The sequence below is a fragment of the Gobius niger genome (genome assembly GCF_951799975.1).
Source record: "Gobius niger genome assembly, chromosome: 21".
NCBI classification, from domain to species: Eukaryota; Metazoa; Chordata; class Actinopteri; order Gobiiformes; family Gobiidae; genus Gobius; species Gobius niger.
Window position 1 is genome coordinate 813,756 of NC_136872.1, and position 23,455 is coordinate 837,210.

At 47.0% G+C, this 23,455-nt stretch overlaps 1 protein-coding gene across 1 annotated transcript; it reads right to left on the reverse strand.

Annotated features, from left to right (window-relative positions):
- Positions 1 to 3,560: 3,560 nt before the first annotated feature.
- On the reverse strand, positions 3,561 to 20,414 carry nagk (N-acetylglucosamine kinase). Its single transcript, XM_079580200.1, has 10 exons — positions 20,377 to 20,414; positions 13,945 to 14,029; positions 12,296 to 12,394; positions 11,797 to 11,938; positions 11,517 to 11,627; positions 8,369 to 8,481; positions 8,212 to 8,299; positions 7,536 to 7,633; positions 4,357 to 4,435; positions 3,561 to 3,780 (listed from the first exon to the last, which is right to left on the reverse strand). Exons 1-10 carry the CDS (start codon positions 20,409 to 20,411, stop codon positions 3,578 to 3,580), a joined length of 1,053 nt encoding a protein of 350 aa, XP_079436326.1. The 5' UTR covers positions 20,412 to 20,414; the 3' UTR covers positions 3,561 to 3,577.
- Between the last annotated feature and the right edge of the window lie 3,041 nt (positions 20,415 to 23,455).

Genomic DNA, 23,455 nt, shown 5'->3' on the forward strand with positions numbered 1-23,455 from the left:
GAAAGCAGGAACCGAAACAAACATTGGGCATGAGCATGAATCTATTCTAATATCGGATCAGGGACAGCTTCAAAGGAAGTGACTTGGTTCTCTCAGCTCAAATGTATTTTTTCCCCAGCTTTTTCAGAATATTTGCCCAATTATTTACACATTTCTTCCTTATTAGTGCTCCAATTTGTTCAACATTTATTTCAGATTTTTTTTTTTGCACAATTTGTCAGTATTTTTGCCACAATTTATTTATATCATAAACAAAGTATTGCTGAAGTACTGGTGTCGGTTTGTATGATAGCGATACATCCAGGTCAGTCATTTATCGGTGGTCTCTATTTGACTTCCATACTGTCCCACACCAACTTTATTGTTTTACCACTTTAAAAACCTTTCAGTCGGCCTTAGTGCTGAACACAAAACATAGAATATATAGGCACAAATATGTACATAAGAGCAAACATTTTCAAAGGCAAGTTAAAAAAGATTGAAAAAAGACTGAAGAGACTGAGCCTGTCTGACCTCTACAGATGACGACTGACTCCGTTAACGGAAAAGGCACCGACGCAGAGTCAGCTCCCAGGTAGCAGTCGTGTCTGAGCCACTTCTGGCTTTCTTGTGGCACGGCTGGCCGACTGGCGACCAGACACTTCTTATCTGGCCCAGGAACGAGCCATACGCAATAAATCGATCAGTAAAATCATTACCGGGCCTGAAGTGGACACGCAGCGCCATCTCCTGGCCCTATTGCTGGGTTGCAGGTGACATACAGCGTTCTAAAGGCCTATACTATTATATAGAGGAAAAATTATTTTGTTTTTGAGGAAATTGTTGGTCTTGTACAGAGAGATCATGGACCCAGTGACTGATATTAATGACATATTTTTTTATTAATATATTTTCTTTTTAGCTGCGACTTGTGAAAGAGTAATGTTGTTAATAGGAAAAACTGGCTCCTGCCCCCGTTGGGTCCGATGACATCATCATATTCTAGAACCTGCAACCCAGCAATAACAAACAACAGCAAGTGAGCCACAAGTTTAGGAATAGACACTTGGTTTGAATGACCTTGACAAACAAGGTGGGCGGGGATTCCCGTAATCAAAATATGTTATTTAAAAAGCCATCATTCTGCAGTTTGTGTTGAATGAACGTAAAAAGTGAAAATAAGTTTACAACGACACTACAGTTGGTCTGTATGACCTGATCCCACCCGCCTGGGACACACCATAAGCTACGTCGTACAGCGTTGTAAGTGTGGTTGCTTAGCTACTTTTCAAGCACGTGTGGATCTGCCCACAAAAGTTATTTTCTGCCGGGAAGTGAGTAATTATTGTAACTTTTCTTATGATTTACATTAGTGTATAAGTGAACATGTGTTTGAGCTACCGTTGTGTTGTGCCATATTATGTACATTATTTCATTTTCTGTGACGCCAAAGCTAGATAACCTGTTGGCTGGGTTATCCAGCTAGCAAATTTACATTGTACTGAAAACTGTTGTATGAAAAAACGTATTAAAGCCACATTACACGTTCGTCTAATGCAGTGGAGCCGTGGCCCCCATTATAACAGGTAAAGGGGTTCGTGACCCCCGCCCGGGTCACACCATGAGAAATAGGAACATTAGCCTACATACTTCTTAAAAAACAAAGAAAACAAACAAATGGCTGAAATAAAACGTATGAAACTACGAATAAATAATGGCCCTCTGGTACAATAGCAAACACTACAATAAAACATTAGATTATATGCTAATGAAAATATGTATATTTCATCTAAATGATCTGGCGACCCCACAAATTTGTCTCGCGACCCCCAGGTTGAGAACCACTGCTTTAGCTTCACCAGCTGCCGCTGCGCCTTCCCCGACGCGCCGGTGTACAATGGAAACAGACGCTTGTCGAGCTGCACTACTTCTCGTTGCTGCGCATGTGCAGAACTATCGAGTCATTTCACATTCAGCCATCGAGTTCCGCTTTTTCAGCAAATAACATGATTTCATACATTTGACTGTCGAATTAGGCAGTTTATTCTACATGTAATTAATAAATGACGTAGCTGCTAAAACAATTTGCCTATTCCACTCAAAGTTTGCAATATTATAGGCCACAGGGCGCAGATCCAGCAGTGATGGCGGTCGTACATCAGAATGTAGAGATGAGGGGCGGAGGGGGTCCACATCATGACTTTCTCTCCTTTTATGCCCATAGCAGCCAGTGATGCAGAGGTATTCTTTACAGCAGGACATGGGGCGTTGACACGCATGAAGAGGATTTTGTTCGGGAAAGCATGGCTCTTCTTTTTGTTACATAGAAGACATTTTTCAGAGGTCATTTTCACACCTTCAGGGAGCCTAAAGGGCCTAAAGGGACCGACCAGCTCGCTCAACATGACTCCGCCCCCTCCTTACTGACGTCACAGCCTTGTTGGGACATTGTGGCCATTCACCAACCATCCACTACTCCATTGATCTGACCATCCAGGGTCACACGGCCTCATCATTGAACAAGACTGTTTGAAAATGAGTCTCATGTATTTCTGAGCCACTGCAGCCGTTTCTGCTTCAGCTTCAATGAAGAGTTTAGGGGAGGCCGGATAGAAGGTTTATGCACAACTGCAGCCTCTGGAGGGTCCTACACCTTGATGTTCAGGAGACTCCAGAGGCACCAGCAGCTTCAAATACCTGTATGCTGCTTTGTAGCATCTGTTCTCTTAATCTGATGTGTTTGTCTGGCAGAAACCGTCCTCATTGTGCCTTTATCTGCACAAACCTGTGTGTGTCTGAATCATCCACAAATCTCTTATCAGTACGATGATTACGCTTCATCTTTCATGAAATATCGAAGGTTTTCATTCCTAGACCAAGGCATTCAACTATTTCACGCTTTTCATCAGCAGAGAGATCCTTTTTCTTTCCCATAATGCTTGAAAATGATGATCTGCTTAATAATGTGGAACGTTTTCAGTAGTTTTTCTCTTAACTGGGCTTAACCTGAAAACTAATCATCCCAGGTCTCTGAGATTAATGTCAGTGATTCAAAGAGACACAAGACCATCCATGAGTTTCATTAAAAAAATATTTATATAATATATATATTTTCTTTTTTACCTTTTTGACACAAAAATACAATTTGCATGATAATTTGGAACACAGTGTACCCAGCCTTGTGAAGAATTGGGGTGTTAGAAATGTAATTATATTGGACAATAACAGTTTAAATGTTTTTTTTCCCCCTTTTTTTCTTTCCAACTTCCTCGTTGGAAAAAGGCACAGTTTGAAAGCCCATTGGTCAAACTGCAAAACTGTCCTGAACCTGTCAGACCGTTGCCTCCCCCAATGCAGCAGGAAAAGGAAAGTGTAACGACACAGGTCTGTTTACAAAAATACTGTTCATTGTTCTGTTGCAGAAGTCGAAATCACCAAAAGGTGTAATGTGGTTTGTAAAAATGATTTATTACAAAACGTTTGTAAACAAGTGTAAAGCACACAAGGCAGAATTGGAGAAGTTGAATGAATGATTATATACAGCTCATGATGGTCCAACATGATTCATATCCTGGTCATGTGACTGGTTGGTCTGCTCTCATTGGTTGCTGCTGAAGGCGTGTCTGTAGAAGACCTTGGCATTGGCTGAGTAGTCCATGCAGAGGGAGGAGCCTATTGTCTCAGCACCAAGACTGGCCCCGCCCAGCGCAGAGGAGTGCTGTAGGGTCAGGAGGCTGTAACCATGGAAACGACCTCTGAAGCGCTCCGATGACGCCACAGCACTCAGCACCTCGGTGAAGCCTGCGCAGAGAGAGCAGTCACTTTGAAGGTAACATACCAACAAAACAGCTCGATGTCGGAGCCCTTGCACATCAGATACATTATCTGGGATTAGTCTGATGACATGACTTCACTAGGCCACGTTTCTGACCCCATTAATCAGATTTTTGGCGCCAAAGTTCAATCCTGCCTAGGCCGCCAACTTGGCTAGGGCCATCCCTGGGGCTCTGTTCAGGTGGGAGTATCAGGTAAAAAAACAATAAATAAAATATTCTGATAATGAAGATATTGATCTGATGTCTTTTCAATTCAAACATTTGAAAATGCACTTAAAGGAGGGAGGTTTTCCAGATTTTCTAACAGAGTAGGACCTTGAGAGCTTTCGAGTCAAATTTCACACTTGTATCAAAGTGGGTTTTTCTCTCTGCCCCGATGATGTGGACCTTCATGGGACACTGTGTGGATTCCCATCAATACCAAAACCATATCAAGAGTGTACATACAGCAGTTCTTTCTCATTCGTTTTAGGAAAAGATATACATTTTATTACTTGGCATTAATTCTTTCAAAGTGGCCCATAATCAGAAACACACTGACCTGGTTTGAGTAGCTCCCAGCTCTTCCACACAGCGCCCTCACACAGGACGGGCAGCCCCAGAGCTCCACTCAGCAGACTCTGAGGACCACAACAGTGTCACCATCAACTCCACTATCATCAGTTCAGGACTTTTGGCCCCGAGAGGATGTGAACGAATGGAAATGGTGATGATGGGATGATTTCTTTTCTGTGACACACGCTCCTTAACGCAGGTAAAACACACACAATAATAACTTTGGGAAGGTTTATCTGTGAGTAGTGGGCGTGGACAAAGCATGCAGTCAATGGATGAACCCACTAGACAAAGTTCACTCTGTTTGGTTTTGCACATTTATTTGGAAAAGGTCTTGGTACTTGTTTTCCTGCGTTGTCCTGCCACAGTGTGTCACATGTTATAGAAGAACTCTTAAACATCAGTAAAACAACATGTGGTCATGTGGATTGACTGGTCATAGCGCATTGTAACGATAGTTGGGACGGTCCTGGTTATGGCTTACTGGTGTAGGCTGACATTTGATTTTAGATGATCTGGAATGGAGAGGGTATTAAAGCACAGGCTTCAGCATCATTGACTGGCTCTACATTCATCTCTTTATCTAAGACCGATATGTCACTTTATTTAAAAAGTGTCTAAAATGCGCCTTTTATACGTGTGCTGCTGCAGGCATTGAAACAGCTGCTCATCCCCCTCGAGTGTAAATGCATGGTGACTGCTACGTTGATTTGTGTCGCCTACTGAAGCACCGAAAAGCTGCTACTGGATAACAAACTGAAATTATGGACTATTAGTACCAAGTTACATAAAGGTAAGTAATTGTGCACTTTGAGATGGAAACAAATACACTGCTCACAAAAACTTAGGGCACACTCTAAAAACACAATGTAACTCCAAGTCAGTCACATTTCTGGGATATCAGACTGTCCAGTTAGGAAGCCACGCTTATTGTGAATCAGTTTCACTTGGTGTTGTGGAAATGAAACAGACACAGGTGGAAATGAGAGGCAATTAGCAAGATCACTCCAAAAGAGGAATGGTTTTGCAGGTGGTGACCACAGACCATTTCCCTGTCTTCATCCTTTGGACCGTATTTTTGGAACACTTTTGCATTTGTCCAGTGTTCTCACCACTAGAGGCATCATGAGGAGCATCTACAACCCACAGAAGCTGCTCAGGGAGTGATGCTCATCCAAAATGGCACGTCCTTTCGTGCTGTGGCAAGAAGGTTTGCTGTGTCTCCCAGCGCAGTGTCCAGAGCATGGAGGAGATACCAGGAGACAGGCCAGTACACCAGGAGACCTGGGGGGGCGACCGAGGTCAACAACCCAGCAGCAGGACCGCTATCTGCTCATTTGTGCACGGAGAAACAGGAGAAGCACTGCCCGAGCCCTACAAAATGACCTCCAGAGGGCCACAAATGTGCATGTTGGTCCTCAAACGGTCAGAAACCCACTCCATGAGGGGGGTGTGAGGGGGGTGTGAGGGGGGTGTGAGGGGGGTATGAGGGGGGTATGAGGGGGGTATGAGGGTGGTATGAGGGGGGTATGAGGGGGGTATGAGGGGGGTATGAGGGGGGTATGAGGGGGGTATGAGGGGGGTATGAGGGTGGTATGAGGGGGGTATGAGGGGGGTATGAGGGGGGTATGAGGGGGGTATGAGGGGGGTATGAGGGGGGTATGAGGGCGTTGGGCCGGTGCTTACTGCCCAACACCGTGCAGCCCATTGGCATTTGCCCGAGAACACAGCGATTGGCAGATTGGCCAATGGTGCCCTGTGCTCTTCACGGATGAGAGCAGGTTCACCCTGAGCACATGTGACAGACGTGACAGAGTCTGGAGACGCCCTGGAGAACGTTCTGCTGCTGCAACATCATCCAGCATGACCGGTTTGGTGGTGGGTCAGTGATGGTCTGGGGAGGCATTTCATTGGAGGCCGCACAGCCCTCCATGTGCGAGCCAGAGGTTCCCTGACTGGCATTGGGGACCGGGATGAGATCCTCAGACCTATTGTAAGACCATATGCTGGTGCTGTGGGCCCTGGGTTCCTTCTGATGCCTGATAATGCCAGGCCACATGTGGCAAGAGTGTGTCAGCAGGTCCTGCATGATGAAGGTATTGATGTTCTGGACTGGCCTGCCCGTTCCCCAGACTTAAATCCAATAGAGCACATCTGGGACATCATGTCTCGGTCCATCCATCAACGCCACGTGGCACCACAGACTGTCCAGGAGCTGACTGATGCTCTAATCCAGGTCTGGGAGGAGATCCCTCAGGAGGACATCCGTGGTCTCATCAGGAGCTGCCCAGGCGTTGTAGGGAGTGCATTCAGGCACGTGGAGGCCACACACACGACTGAGGATGATACAGACTCGTTTGGAGGAATTTCTACAGAATCTGGATCAACCAGTGACCTGATTTGTCACTTTGATTTTGACTATAATTTTGGATCCAGACCTCCAGGGGCTGAGAATTTGATTACATTTATCATTCTTATGTTATTTTGTTCTCAACTCATTACCCTACACTATGAATAAAGATTTTCATCCGAAAAATCGAATTGATTGACATCTAGGAAGTGTTTTTTGAGTGTGCCCTAAGTTTTTGTGAGCAGTGTATGAACGGATGTCTTAACTTATAGTAAAATAAAGAAATCTTTTGTCATATGAACATTGGCCGCCTGTCATTCCACATCATAACGAACCTGTGTGCCTTGTGCTTTGTCCGTCTGTATTTAGTTCAATCTCCAGGTGAAACTCCTGGGGTGGCGTTGTGGCATTTTAAAGCTAAAGTAAAATCAAAGTAAACCCTCGCCTTGCCACATACACAAACATGAAAATAAGAGCTGATCTTAAGTGGGTCTAACCAGTCAAATGTACTGCAAACTCAGTCTGAAGTGTTTCAAGTGGACATATTGTTCTTAATTGTTTTGGAAACCTCAGGAAATACTTTACATTTGATCATTTTAGATACAAGCAGGAGACTTCGCATATCAATACAGAGGGCTGCATAGGATGGAGGTTAAGCCTAAAGGAAAAACAGAAAAGAAATCCCGCACACCATCCATTTTGCAGTCATGTATAAGGTTGCAAAGTTTGGACCCGACAGAGCTCAATAATAAATAAAAGACTATCTAAAGCCTTCAGTGGAGCCTGTAGTGTAAACGACAGCACATGTGCAGTACCTGGTGAGCGGCCGGCAGCACCGCCTCCACGTGTCTGGCCAGGACACGGCCGGCCTCAGTGAAGACATGTCGACAGAGAGGATCCCCCGCCTGTGCTCCTGCACACGGCAACACAACACACGCTATCTGAGGATCATTCACTTCAAATACGGTCCAAATGTGAAAAAGAAAAACTATCAGTGAACTCTGTGTTGGTCAGGATATTGTATATATGTAGGGGGAGGAAAAGACTTCGTTTAACATTTTTAAACTCCTTATAGTCCCTTTAAGTCGATCATATATTAGTTTCACAGTTTAAGTTGAATAACAGAAATGAATGCACTTTCACCTGCACACTGTTGTAATGAAGAGACTGGACCGGATTTACTCGGCAGGTGCTAAATTATAAATGCTACTTCAAATTAGCACATGCATTTGAAAGCGAGTAGCACCGGATTGATCGTTAGAAAGAAAATGTTTATATCATTAGCGACACAAATCTGAATTTACACTGTGGCCTTTTAGTGATTATGAAACAAAAATCTCAATTGCACCTGCTTTTTGCACCACTTTAGCACAAACTAGTCATTTGTGTTATAATAAGGCCAGTTCAGGTTTCTTATGATTATTCTTATTCTTATGAGGTCTGTTTTCATAGAACACATCATTAGAACATGGGTACACGCTCTATACCCACCATCAGCTAACTTCTTACAGAAACCAGCAAAGAAAGACTTCTGGAAGTTTCTGTAGAGGTGCGGCAACATGCCCATCAGGTCGGACACCTGGATCAGAACACACACATGACACTCAGGCACACGTCTTCAAGCACACGCCTCTGCTGAGGAAATCACCTGGAAGTATTCCTCCATGGCTCGGCGGACATGTGTGACGTCATGAGGGGGCGGGGCCAGTTTGTCTTTGGCGTCAAACACTGTCTTCACGGCCATGTGGGAGATCCAGTACGCTTTGGGAGGAAAAACAGATCAATATTAAATAGAATACTTCATTATCGGAGCTGAGGATACAGAGGAGAGGGCTGTGTGGAGTGCGTCACCGTGGCAACCCCTTAAAGGAAGAAACAACATGAAAAACAGCCTTTCTGCTCAGGGACGTTTACAGGGCCCTCACGGTATTAGCCCCACCCAAATGAAATAGTAGTGCATAAAGAACAAGACAAACAGAACCCAAACCCAGAAACAGTTGGAGTATGTGGAACAATAACAACAGAACAACAGATCACGGAGGACGTTTTCACACAGCCTCATGTTAGGTCCACTTAAAAGAGTCAGAGTGAATCCAACCGCGTGCCTCAGAAGATTACAATATTACATGAAGTCAATAAAAACGTACTTAGTACTTGGTTTGGGCCCCTTTTACTTGCATGATGGCCTTAATGTGGCGTGGCATGGATGCTCTCACCTGTGGATGCTTCAATAGCTCCTTCAGCTCTTTTGTATGGTTCGGTCTCGTGTCTTATCTTTCTTTTGGCAATGCCCCATCGATTCTCTCATACTAAAGCACAGTGGACCAACACCAGCAGAAGACATGGCTCCCCAAATCATCACAGACTGTGGAAACTTCACACTGGACCTCACACTTGGATTGTGTGCTTCTCCATTCTTCCTCAGACTCTGGGACCTTGGTTTCCAAATGAGATGCATCTCTTTCTTTCTTTAGCTCACGTACGACGCTTCTGACGTTGTTTGTAATTAAGGATTGGCTTAACAAGAGGAATATGACATTTGAAGTCCATGTGTGTGGGGCCTCTTGATGCTCTGACTCCAGCCTCAGTCCACTCCCTGTGAAGGTCCCTTTTCCTGACAGTCCTCTCCAGACGGAGGTCATCCCTGCGGCGCGTGCACCTTTTCCTTCCACTTAACTTTCTATGAATGTGCTTTGATCCAGCACCTTGAGAACATCCTTCTGCTCTGACCTTTTGAGACTTTTGTCAATGATGGTTTTCTGCACAACTGTCAGGTCAGCCGTCTGAACCCATGATGCTGAATTCTACTGAACCACTGAGACCATTTCAAGTCTCAGGGACCTGTTTTGGATTCATTAGCCGATGAACGGGTCGACCCGTTCACAATATTCTAATCATCTGAGATTTTGAATTTGGGGGTTTTACAAGCTGTGAGCCAAAATCATCCAAATTAAAACAAAGGCTTGACATGTGCCACTTTGCATGGCATGAGTCTATATCTGATATTAGTTTCACATTTTAAGTTGAATTACAGAAATTAATTCACTTTTTCATTTATTTAGAGCAGAAATAAATACACTTTTTAAATGGGCTGGATGCAAGTTCGCCATTTTATACTCACTACTGCCACCTCAGGCCATATGTGTAACTGCACCTTCTATATTAAGCTCGTGCATGACGGCATTTCGGGCCGAAGTGACACATTTCTGAGTGACCGTTCAGGATTGTAGAGGCAGTTGTGGTGAACAGGTCTGAGCTCATTCTACACATGAGGACATGGAGGAACATGGAGGGGGAGGAAAATACATCATTTTAACATTTTTAAACTCCCTATAGTCCCTTTAAAGATATTCTCTTGTATTTAACCACGAGACAGAAATGACCACAGTGTAACATCAGGGAAGTGCGCATGTGTGTGCGTGTCAGTGCATGGACAGGGCCATGCCCGTTGTCATGGTAACACGCTCATTGAACAGCTGATGGTTGTTACGTGGCTGATGGTGTGACGTACAGAGTCTGGTTCCATGGGGTTAAGAATAAGAGGTCACTCTAGAGGTGGGAGATATATCGTTTAGACCGGGGGGGCCCACTAGTCACAGACCAAGAGCCCAAATGTTCAACCTTGATCCTGTGAAGAGCCACAAAGGCCCCGACAATTAGCGAGATTCAGGGGCGGGAGTTTATTGTGATTAAATAGAATGTGACCGTTATATTTAATCACAATAAATTATAACTTTATGCCTTTTGCTTTTTTTGTTCTATAATTGTGTTAGTTTTAATGTGAAAAACATTAAAACTAACACAATCTCCTCACCAAGATTGAAATACATGTATATTAACTGACTGCTGTTCTGCTCTGACTGAGACAGAATTAGATTATATCTTTTTTTTGATGCTGGGGTGTGTTTGTATGGGGGGCCCTGCCCACTGAGCCCCCTCGTCTGACCCGCCCCTGGCCTGTGCGCTCGGTCCTGACTGGACTGTGCAAAGAAGGCACTCTCGGCTGCACAAAGTTCATAAACTTTAACCAGGAGCCTCTGGACGACTGAGAGTCTGTTTTAAGTTGCATCTGTTACAGTTTCAGTCACGTGTGAAAGAAAAGTCATGACTTTGTGTATTTCCGCATTACGATGTCGCGCTTCGCATAAGAGCTCCGCTTTTTTCCATTTCCTAATTTTGATCTTTTTCTGTGAATATGAGGCCAAATTACATCAAATAAAGAGTAGCTGATCAGAAACCTGAAAAGCACAGAAGCCGATCCCAGAGCCACGATCTGCCTGTTGTTTAACTACATCCTGCTGTGAGTGAGGCTGCACAGGCACCTTTACACACCGCCTCCAAAACCAGGGTGATGCAGGCTCTCATTCATGTAGAGATGGAAACAGGCCAAGAGCCGCGTGTCCACCACCCCTGGGTTAGACGATAATATCCAAAATGTTGTCTGGACGATTGTGTGTGGAGGTCAGAGGTCAGAGAGAGTGTGGAGGTCAGTGAGAGTGTGGAGGTCAGAGAGTGTGTGGAGGTCAGAGGTCAGAGAGAGTGTGGAGGTCAGTGGAGGTCAGAGAGAGTGTGGAGGTCAGTGGAGGTCAGAGAGAGTGTGGAGGTCAGTGGAGGTCAGAGAGAGTGTGGAGGTCAGTGGAGGTCAGAGAGAGTGTGGAGGTCAGAGAGAGTGTGGAGGTCAGAGAGAGTGTGGAGGTCAGAGAGAGTGTGGAGGTCAGAGAGAGTGTGGAGGTCAGTGGAGGTCAGAGAGAGTGTGGAGGTCAGAGAGAGTGTGGAGGTCAGCGTCTCTGCGGTACCTGAGCCCTCGTCGCCCATCATGTGTCCCCAGCCTCCACAGCCCGTCTGTGAGCCGTCAGGGTTCACCAGTTTACAGTTGGAGCCGGTCCCTGAGATCAGAACCACTCCTCCTGTGCACACACACACACACACACACACACACGCACACACACACACACACACACACACACACTTTTTAGTTTGAACAGTTATGGCGCGACATTTGGCCTCTTGTCCGCCCTGAGGACAGCGGAGCTGTGACCGGTGGCAGATTCGACAGACAGGAGAGTTGAGTCTGACCCTTGTCGCTTGCCGTCGCGATGGCTCCCACGGCGTCTGTGGTGATCAGGTAGTGCTGGCTCAGACTGGGGAACCTGTCCTTCATCTGAGCAATGAGTCTGTCTATGGCCTCCTCCTGCTCGCCGCCGCTCAGAGACATGCCCTGCAAACAGCACATCACAAACCGCACACCGGAGCATGAGGAACCCTTCCTGCAGGCCCACACTGTCGACCACTGTGGGAAATACATTCAGCTGCAGATTGACTTTATTAGTGCGAGTTTTCACTATTACTGTCAAAGGAAAGTTCATTTAATGATGGTTTTCAGCTTCAATATGTTATATCTTTAGATCCAAGTTCTGAAGATATGATATTTTTTCAGCACCTGCTTTGACACAGATAATACCTAAACTCTGATACCAGACTGGTATGGTTTAACAGTACCCAGCTCTAATCCTGACACCACACACAGCTCCTCTAGTGTGTCCCCAGCTTTAGTCTTCATTGTAGTGGCTGTTACCAGTGAGCGCAGAGGGGTGTCCGGGTCTAGTCCTGCTGAGACCTTGGCCCTCTGAACCATGTCGTTGATCACTTCGATGCATTTGTCTGCCCCCACCAACTGAAAGAACAGAAAACATGGCGTGGTTTCAGTGTCATCTCCTGAAGTCTTTATTTCTGTTGTTTCAGGAGTCACATAATAATGTCCACATCAGTTAAACTTTCAGACTGCTCTTCAGCCTGAAACTCATTTTGTGACTTTTATCTTAGTGTTATTTATTTGATGTGTGCTAACATGTGTGCATTGAAACAATTTGTATTTCAGAGCACTCGGATGGAGCTCCTCTGGAAGGTAAAGGTCAAATTCAAGTGAATACGTTGAAACTGCGGAGATCAGACGGCGAGTCCTGAGTGTCATCACTATGACCGGCCTGGATCTGCACAGTGGTGCAGTGAGCACTCGTGCTTCACAGCCAGGAGGTCCAGGGTTGGATCCCGGCCGGTGTGCTGTCCAACAGGCACTGAATGCACAGAACTACAAGTCCTGCACAATGATGTAATACAAAGTTTAAAAATGTGCAGTGGAACAGTGAGTGAGCGAGTGGCTGGTAGTGGTCGGAGGGTCACTTCCGTCTAGGGCAGCTGTGGCTAAAATAGTAGCTTACCACCACTGAATATGGTAATGAATAATGATGACAGTTTGAGAAACTTGGTAACACAGCCTTGTAAAGCGCAATACAAGTTCAAGCCATTATTATTGATTGACTGCAGAATCCTTCCACAGTCAGTGGTTTTCATGTTCTTTAGTATTTTTACTCTTCCATCTTTTTCCGGATTTTCTGCAGCTTTCAGCACCTTCATGCATCAAAACGTTCCGCATGTTGAGAATCCTGCTATTACTTTTGGGACTTTATGGTTTTTCCGCAATCGGCCGAAATATCGGCGATGTTTCCCATTGACTTATAATTCATGCTTTTCTGCATGTTTTACTGCATTTTCTGCTATTTCTGCACTTTGTGCATGTTCAGCTTCCGCTTTATGCAATATATTTATGCAAATGAACCACTTTATGGAATTTAACCCATTTATGCATTTGAAAGCATTTATGCAATTTATATAATTTATGCAAATCAACCAATTGATGCATTTTACCAGTTTATGCAGCCTTAAGTTTATGCAACATGACATTTATGTATTTTACCCGTTAATGCAAATCAGATTATTCAAATTAAGCAATTTATGCAATTTGAACCGTTTATGCAATTTCTGCTTTCGCTTCCCACAATTCCGCAGTCAATCGCAATGGCACAGCCATTGCATGCATTTCTAGTAATTAGTATTAGTATTAGTATTAGTATTAGTATTAGTACTTCTGAAGGACTCAGGGAGAACATTCGCACTCCACACAGAAAGGCACTGCTCGGTCCAGGATTCAAACCCAGGACCTTCTTGCTGTGAAGCAACAGCTCGATCCACAAGGGCTGCAACTAACAATTCATTTGGTTAAAGATTAATCAACAGATTATTTTTACGATTAATCAATGAATTGCTTGGCTGTGAAAATGGTATTTTTCCCCATAAAGTCCATTATGGGTCCAGTGGAATGCTGTGATGTCATCTGAAACCCATCTATAGTCCCTGCCCCATCCCCTGCCCCCCAGTGTGGCATACCCAGTGGTTACTGCAGGGCCCCTCCGTCTGCGCCAGAATTGTGCCATCTCCAGAGACCAGCAGAGCCACCGAGTGACTGCCCCCCCTGTACACACACACACACACACACACACACACAACAGATAAAAAGCCTGAGTTTCCATAACAATGAGTCAAACCACTGCCGTCAGGACAGAGATACAGAGCGGCGCGGTGACTTATGGGATGGCACATAGCTCCCAATCACCGGTTAGGGACCACCAGAGGTCCCTATGCTAAAGTAGCTATGATAGTTAGCATTAAGGCTCCTCTCCCTAACTGACAGCCGTACGGTGGATCAAGGCTGGTTAAAGGTTAAAGGCTGAGTGGCCGGCTCTAACACTTGTCCTGGTCAAACTACTTTACTTTGGTCCTGGACTCTTTCTTACTTGGTGATATCAGATGGACCCAGCCCTATTCGGAGGCTTCTTATCATGGCGGACGCTGACACACAGCCAGTTTAGTGGTTTCAGATCAAGCCAAGTAACATGACTTCCTTCACGCATCATTTTAGCAGTTTATGCTTTTAAATATGAATAATAATGAAAACATCAAAATCACAAATGGAATCGCAATATTTGTCCATAAAACCGTGATTAGGGATTTTTGTCGAAATTGTGCAGCCCTATCATGATAGGCTTCAATATTCAACAGGATATCCAGAATACATTTACATTTAAATGATTGCAATAATTTGACCCGGCCCTCTCCGTGACTTAGGGAGGGTTGGGTCAGTCCAAGGGGAGTGTTTGGGCCACTCCTCTGAAGAGCGGACACACTAACATATATATCTATGACAGGATGATATTGAAACATGAAACATAGAAAACAAACAAAAACCAGTCAACAGTAGAGTTGGTCGTGACTGAACTGTTGATCACCACTAAGACCTACAGGAAACGGAACTGAGGACCTCCGACAGAGAGAGGGGAACAGCAGGAGGACGACGCTCTCTGGATTCAGAGGTTCTAATAAGGTCTTGAAACAAAACAGATGATCCACAATAACAGTCACTCCTCACTAAAACATGTATACCAGGGGTCAAGGCTTGGGCAGCACGGTGGCACGGTGGGTTCCATTCCCACCTGGACGGGGCCTTTCTGTGTGGAGTTTGCATGTTCTCCCCGTGTCTGCGTAGGTTTCCTCCGGGTACTCCGGTTTCCCCTACCACTAAAACATGTACAATAGATTCCCCTCTGGGGCCAGGACTCCCCTGAAAAAGAGATTCTTAATCTCAGTGGGACTATCCTGGTTAAATAAAGGTCAATAAAATAAAAAAGGCTGAAGACCAGGCCCATTCTTCCCCACAACATTTGACCCTTTCGATGTTTTCACCTCCAGCCAAACAATCCCTGGCATTGAGTCAAAGACTAAGAACCTGCTGAGTGTGAAAGCTGACTCTCCCTCGACAAGCTAAACTTTACAAAAGTAACCGGATACTCCTCTGGGTAAACTTCAGAACGTTCATTGGCCCTCATTTATCAACATTGCGTACAAAAACACTGTATGTGTATTTGCGATATGCGCCAGAGTGCACGTGGCATTTATGAACCTGTGCTTTATGCTCAGATCAATTCAATTCAATTCATCTTTTTTATTTGAGCATCTGAGCTCCACAAAGTTCTTCATAGGAGCAGAGTTCAGCTCAGTAATCCAGCAAAAGAAAGATACATGTGTCGGTGAATCGCCAAATAGATACATAAATAACGTGGATGTGATGCTCAAAAGGAGTCGGCAGAAGCTTCAGCTTGTTAGAGCCTCCCCCCTTTCGTACTTAAGAAATAGATACATTCATTAACTCTGTACAAAGAAGATATGACATAAAGTCATTTTATCATATTCCAGTGACTTTACAATCATCAATATTTATGTTACAACATTCTGCTGGTTCCAAGACGGGGAAAGAAAACTCCATAATTACAAATACCCATCACTGCCAATAACAACGAGTCACCGATCTTAAGCTGAACATTTGTTCCTTGTTGTTTTTTGTTTTTAGTTAAGTACTTTTAATGGACACAATATTATTGATTATGTTATTTACGACCACATTATATGATTGATTAATAAATGTAATTTATTTCATATTTTGTGCTATTATATCATTATTGGTTAATTTATTATACTATTATTTTATTATTATTGTTGCTATTAATTCATAATCAGTCACTTCATTGTCACCATCTACAGCAGACTATGTGACAGTGAGAGCCCTATTCTGTGAGGTGCATTAAAAAGCAGAGTGTGGGTCAGCTGGGAGGGGGCAGTGACCCCCAGTCAACCGGCCCAACCCTGCTGCCCTGAGTAGTGACTTTACAAGTGAACGTTGGTAATCTGTGCTGTATGATGCTTCACATGACGAGTTTAATGAGCCCATTGGGAGGAGGGGGAGGAGCAGATCTTTCCGTGCGCAGAAGCATCTGATGGTAAAAGCCATGGAGAAATCCCAGCGTCATTTGAATGAAACGCCCAAAAATATTCATAATCAGGAGGTCTCACCCACAGGTTTTACGGCACGCACGAAACACGGCAAAAAAGAACATTTCTCCAACCAGGAAATGATAAAGAGTTGTTTTTAACACAACAAATATGAGATTTTTGTGCATGAGAAAAATTAAAGAATCTGTCAGTAACCCATATTAACCTTATAGCCAATCCAAGATCACATTCACTAAAAAGAAATAGGTTAATAAAATGAACTGAACCAGCGAAAAGACTCAGCGCTGGAGCTGGGGCAGAACTACGCGTCGTTAGGCCTGAGCAGAGCTTTCCTCTGGGGGGAAACAGGTGAGCGTAGAGCTCACAGCCAACCGGAACCTAACCAACCTGTCCGGGTCTCTGGTCGGGCTGAGCCTCTGGGCTCGACCCTCGGCGTGGAGGAGCATGTCGTCGGCCCATAAACATTAACGCTGTGGCCTTGTTTCATGTTTAAATCACTAATGTGGATGATATGCGACGTGGCAATGCAATTCATGCTGCTACAAACTGTTTTCCAGCGCGGTTTCGTCTTTAGTTAAACTGGTGTATCATGTGCACCACCTCCTGACCTGGTGTAGGATCTGAGCGCACCGTACGCCAGGTGTACTTTGTGCTCAGATTGATAAATGCCAAAACAGGCGGTAGTTTTTCGTACACCCCACATACGCTCTGATTTCACCGTACGCAAGTTTGATAAGTGAGGGCCACTGTGTCTACTTGTGTTATAGTATCACTTTTTGGGTTCATTTTGTCATGTTTCAGCTGAAACATGTAGAGGTAAAAGATTTTTAACATCTCTAACCCTAGTGTCTGACAAAATCAACCCAAAAAGTGATACTCCTCTGGGTACTCCAGTTTCCCCTACCACTAAAAACATGTACAATAGGCCAGGATTAATGAGAATGTGAATGGGGGACGGATGGAAATGAGCCGAAGGCTACAATCCAGCGTGGCCTGTTTACATGCATGTATCCATGTATGATCATTAACATGTCCCGACCAAATAAATAAATGCATGGGACTCCTGTATCCTCCTTTACAGATTTTGTTTCAGTCTTCACCAGTGGCGGCTGGTCCATTATGCGCGGTGGGCGCCGCCCCTCCTATCAATTTTGCAAATAAAATAAAAAGTTTTAAGTTTAGCAAAATCATAACTTTCTTATGTACAGGTGTTTTACACACTGAGGGAGGGGGAGCGGAGGTGAAGGAGGTGTCATTTTGTCTGCCTGGTTCATCTTGTGCTGTAACCGCTGTAACAGCCTCATAAATGTGTAGTTTTGTGCTTGGGGCGGTGAGGAACAGCGCCCACGCGATCTAACCAATCATTAATTCAACCAATCAGAGACGCGCAATAATAATTCTCCGATGGGCGTGGCCTCAGCGCCAGATTTAACAGGTGAAAGACGAGGAAGCGTCTACTGTAAACAAACACGAGGAGCTCGTTGTTGGAGCAGCTCTGAGCTCACGGACGATCGGAGGAAAAACTTCTCATTTGAGAGACGGAGAAGCTTCTGTTGTTTCCTGAGAGGAGGTGAAAGGATTTAGTCAAACTCATGGACTTGGGACAACTTTCTTCAGTCAGAAGTCACGTCTAAACGGACTTTCCTGGAGGTAGCATGACGATGCTAACAAGCTCATCTGCTTTAGCTGCTGCTTGTTTGTTTCACACTTTGGGAAAACCCCTCGCTGACTTGGACAGACATGTCCCAGGACGTGGACGTTTGATGGAGAGAAGATTCAGGACCGTGAGGAGGAGCTACGACAGGAGAGGGGAACGTCATTCATTCACTGAGGGAAACAGAGGAGGAGCTCCAGGTGCTACAGGAGGAGCTCCGGGTGCTACAGGAGGAGCTCCAGGTGCTACAGAAGGAGGAGCTCCAGGTGCTACAGGAGGAGCTCCAGGTGCTACAGGAGGAGGAGCTCCAGGTGCTACAGGAGGAGCTCCAGGTGCTACAGAAGGAGGAGCTCCAGGTGCTACAGGAGGAGCTCCAGGTGCTACAGGAGGAGGAGCTCCAGGTGCTACAGGAGGAGGAGCTCCAGGTGCTACAGGAGGAGGAGCTCCAGGTGCTACAGGAGGAGCTCCAGGTGCTACAGGAGGAGCTCCAGGTGCTACAGGAGGAGCTCCAGGTGTTACAGGAGGAGGAGCTCCAGGTGCTACAGGAGGAGGAGGAGCTCCAGGTGCTACAGGAGGAGCTCCAGGTGCTACAGGAGGAGGAGCTCCAGGTGCTACAGGAGGAGGAGCTCCAGGTGCTACAGGAGGAGCTCCAGGTGCTACAGGAGGAGGAGCTCCAGGTGCTACAGGAGGAGCTCCAGGTGCTACAGGAGGAGGAGCTCCAGGTGCTACAGGAGGAGCTCCAGGTGCTACAGGAGGAGGAGGAGCTCCAGGTGCTACAGGAGGAGCTCCAGGTGCTACAGGAGGAGGAGCTCCAGGTGCTACAGGAGGAGCTCCAGGTGCTACAGGAGGAGCTCCAGGTGCTACAGGAGGAGGAGCTCCAGGTGCTACAGGAGGAGGAGCTCCAGGTGCTACAGGAGGAGGAGCTCCAGGTGCTACAGGAGGAGCTCCAGGTGCTACAGGGGGAGGAGTTCCAGGTGCTACAGGAGGAGCTCCAGGTGTTACAGGAGGAGCTCCAGGTGCTACAGGAGGAGGAGCTCCAGGTGCTACAGGAGGAGCTCCAGGTGCTACAGGAGGAGCTCCAGGTGTTACAGGAGAAGCTCCAGGTGCTACAGGAGGAGGAGCTCCAGGTGCTACAGGAGGAGCTCCAGGTGCTACAGGAGGAGCTCCAGGTGCTACAGGAGGAGGAGCTCCAGGTGCTACAGGAGGAGCTCCAGGTGCTACAGGAGGAGCTCCAGGTGTTACAGGAGGAGCTCCAGGTGCTACAGGAGGAGGAGCTCCAGGTGCTACAGGAGGAGCTCCAGGTGTTACAGGAGGAGGAGCTCCAGGTGCTACAGGAGGAGCTCCAGGTGTTACAGGAGGAGCTCCAGGTGCTACAGGAGGAGGAGCTCCAGGTGTTACAGGAGGAGCTCCAGGTGTTACAGGAGGAGCTCCAGGTGCTACAGGTGGAGCTCCAGGTGCTACAGGAGGAGGAGCTCCAGGTGCTACAGGAGGAGGAGCTCCAGGTGTTACAGGAGGAGCTCCAGGTGCTACAGGAGGAGGAGCTCCAGGTGCTACAGGAGGAGCTCCAGGTGCTACAGGAGGAGCTCCAGGTGCTACAGGAGGAGGAGCTCCAGGTGCTACAGGAGGAGCTCCACTTTATTTCTGAGCGGATCATTTGTCTGATGTTTATACGGGTTTAAACCTGTGACTCTGAGGCTCATAATGAAACCATAGCAGGTCTGGGACTAAAACTGTTCATGAAATCAAAGAGGAAACACCTCCTGCCTTTGTTCTGGTTCTGTTGGTGCAAAACACAAATATGTATAGTGACTATCGTTACACTTACAGAAATTATTCATTTTTTCGTTGAATAAAACTTAACAGTAAGTTTTGAATATATTCTACATAAAATAATAATATTAAATGCCTCTAAGATAACTTTCTTTTTTAAGTTAAAAACAATGTTTATAAGTATCTTCTAAAATATAATTGAAGGTAGGTAGAGGCAACAGCCCCCCCCCCCCGGTCTTCACCCAGCGCACTGTGATTTTGCTGTTATTGTCTGAAGAGCTGCAGTAAAAACTCTCAGTCCGAGTATAAATGTCAGAGCGCTAAGTCCAAAGTCAGCTTATATTGTTATGGCTTTTATTACTGTCCAGTCAAAGTGAGAAGTCACATGATCACACGTAATAAATCTGAAGTGGACTTTCGTCATAAGGCTACACAATGAATGAAAACGCTGAATGTGTAAAGTATTGTCATCGTGTCTATATTCTAGAATGTATTGTCCGGTGATGGAGCACAGGGTCCGGTGGACACACACAAACCTCAGAGTCTCTTACCCCTCCACTCCTCCGAACACGGCCGCCTGCTCCATTTCCTGCTCCGGCTGTGCTCACTAAGGGCTGTGCAGAAAGTGTCAGAGGGATCATGTGATCCATGTGGATCATGTGATCCATGTGAGCGCGCGGGTCGCTTCCGCCTCCGAACCAGGGGGCGGGATGGTCTGTGGGTGGTCCAATCCCTGTGCAGTATCCTACACGTACTGTTCTGTGATTGGCGGTGAAAGAGGATTCACATATCGTTACGCCGGGCTCACACCAAGCGGCACAAAAACGCTTTCCGTCGCTCAGCTTGCTCTCCCTCCTTGGCCAGCCCCCCCTTGTGAAGGAGCGCGTGGAGGTGGGTTTGAGACGCAGCTTTTGCGCATGAGCCAGTTTTACGACTGCGGTCAAGTGAGCCGTCATCCGCAAAATGCCAGTCAAGCCAGCCGTAACGTTGTTTTGTAGTGCGCGATTATTGCCGCTAACACGGTAGGCCAATGGGCTCAGGCTTAGGGACCGTCAACAATGGATTGTACGTCCTTTTAAGCATCGATTATTACCACGACTGCACGAGGCCAATGCACTGATTAATAGGGACCGTCAACAACATAATGTACGTGCTCTTAAACGTAGACTACTGCGAATACGCGAGACCAATGTACGGAGAATTAGGGACCGTCAACAATGTAATTTCTCCTATAAAAAAGGAATGTTTCCGACATTTCGGATGGTATTAAAGAATCCTTTGAAAGGTTTTACTCATTTCTCAGTGGGTTATTATTACTCACCTCTCACACTCACTATGTGCCTAATTTGACCCAATGTCACTGTACAATTTATGAATAAATACACTACCAATATGCCTATTTGGAACATGTAACAAACGGTCCTTTTTCCGTTTACATATATAAAAAAATATATTCAAAAATATATACAAAAATACAATCAGCAAGTGCCGCTAACAAGATCCAGCCCAAACTCTTCCCAATATCAGATTTGCAAAAAAAAAAAAAGTCCTTGCGTCCGGAGTTTTGTTGCTCCATTTGGCCGAAGCAAAATGAATCCGGTTACGTGGGCTCTGAGCGCGTGTATTTGAGCAACCCCGTGAACTGCTACCTTAACGTGGTGGGGTTGTTTGAGTGCCTGAATGATCCGAGGAGCTATGTTGTCTGGGGCTTTATGCCCCTGGTAGGGTCTCCCATGGCAAACAGGTCCGAGGTGACGGTCAGACGAAGAGCAGTTCAAAAGACTCTTATGGACGTGAAACATACAAGGACCGAGACGTCGCCCGGCATGACGCAGCCGGGGCCCCACCCTGGAGCCAGACCTGGGGTTGGGGCCCGAACGTGAGCGTCTGGTGGCCGGGCCTCTGCCCACGGGGCCCGGCCAGGCACAGCCCGAAGGGACGACGTGGGCCCGCCCTCCTGTGGACCCACCACTCTCAGAGGGATCCGTAGGGGTCGGGTGCAGAGAGGACTGGGTGGCAGTCAGAGGCAGGTGCCTCGACGACCTGGTCCGCATGCGCAGCTTCTGGCGTTCGGGACTTGGAACGTCACTTCGCTGGGGGGGAGGAGCCTGAGCTTGTGTGGGAGGTTGAGAGATACCGGCTAGATATAGTCGGGCTCACCTCCACGCACAGCTTGGGTTCCGGATCCCAACTCCTGGAGAGAGGCTGGACTCTCCATTTTTCTGGAGTTGCCCGCGGGGAGAGGCGGCGGGCTGGGGTGGGTTTGCTCATATCCCCCCAGCTCAGCCGTCACATGTTGGAGTTCACCCCGGTGGACGAGAGGGTCGCGTCCCTACGCCTTCGGGTTGGGGACAGGTCTCTAAGCAGGTCGCAGCTGAGAGGTACTGGCAGGACAAGCGTGCTGCAGCTCGGGCGGTCACAGAGGCAAAAACTCGGGTCTGGGAGGAGGGGGAAGCAGTGCTCCACCAACACTGTTTACAGTGCGGGTGGGGGGCTGCTGACCTTTACTGGGGATGTTGTCGGGCGGTGGAAGGAGTACTTCGAGGACCTCCTCAATCCTGCCGTCACGTCTTCCAATGGGGAAGCAGAGGCTGAGGACTCGGGGGTGGGCTCGCCCATCACCGGGGCTGAAGTCACCGAGGTGGTGAGAAAGCTCCTCGGTGGCTCCGGGGGTGGATGAGATTCGCCCTGAGTACCTTAAGTCTCTGGATGTTGTAGGACTGTCTTGGCTGACACGTCTCTGCAACATCGCGTGGCGGTCGGGGACAGTGCCCCTGGATTGGCAGACCGGGGTGGTGGTCCCTCTCTTTAAGAAGGGGGACCGGAGGGTGTGTTCCAATTACAGAGGAATCACCCTCCTTAGCCTCCCCGGTAAGGTCTACTCCAGGGTGCTGGAGAGGAGGATCCGGCCGATAGTTGAACCTTGGATCCAGGAGGAACAACGCGGTTTTCGTCCTGGTCGTGGCACACTGGACCAGCTCTACACCCTCCGTCGGGTGCTCGAGGGTTCGTGGGAGTTCGCCCAACCAGTCCACATGTGTTTTGTGGATCTGGAGAAAGCGTTCGACCTCGTCCCTCGTGGTGCCCTGTGGGGGGTGCTCCGGAAGTATGGGGTCCGGGGCCCTCTGCTAAGGGCTGTCCGTTCCCTGTATGACCGCAGCAGGAGCTTGGTTCATTGCCGGCAGTAAGTCAGACCTGTTCCCGGTGCGTGTTGGTCTCCGCCAGGGCTGCCCTTTGTCACCGGTTCTGTTCATTACTTTTATGGACAGAGTTTCTAGGCGCAGCCAGGGGCCGGAGGGTGTCCGGTTTGGGAGCCTCAGGATCTCATCTCTGCTGTTTGCGGATGATGTTGTTCTGTTGGCTTCAACGAACCAGGACCTTCAGCTGCTCTGGGGCGGTTTGCAGCCGAGTGTGTAGCGGCCGGGATGAGGATCAGCCCCTCCAAATCTGAGGCCATGGTTCTCCACCGGAAAAAGGTGGCTTCCCCTCTACAGGTCGGTGGGGAGTCCTTACCTCAAGTGGAGGAGTTCAAGTATCTCGGGGTCTTGTTCTCAGTGAGGGACGGATGGAGCGTGAGATCGACAGACGGATCGGTGCGGCGTCAGCAGTGATGCTGACGTTTGTAGAGGA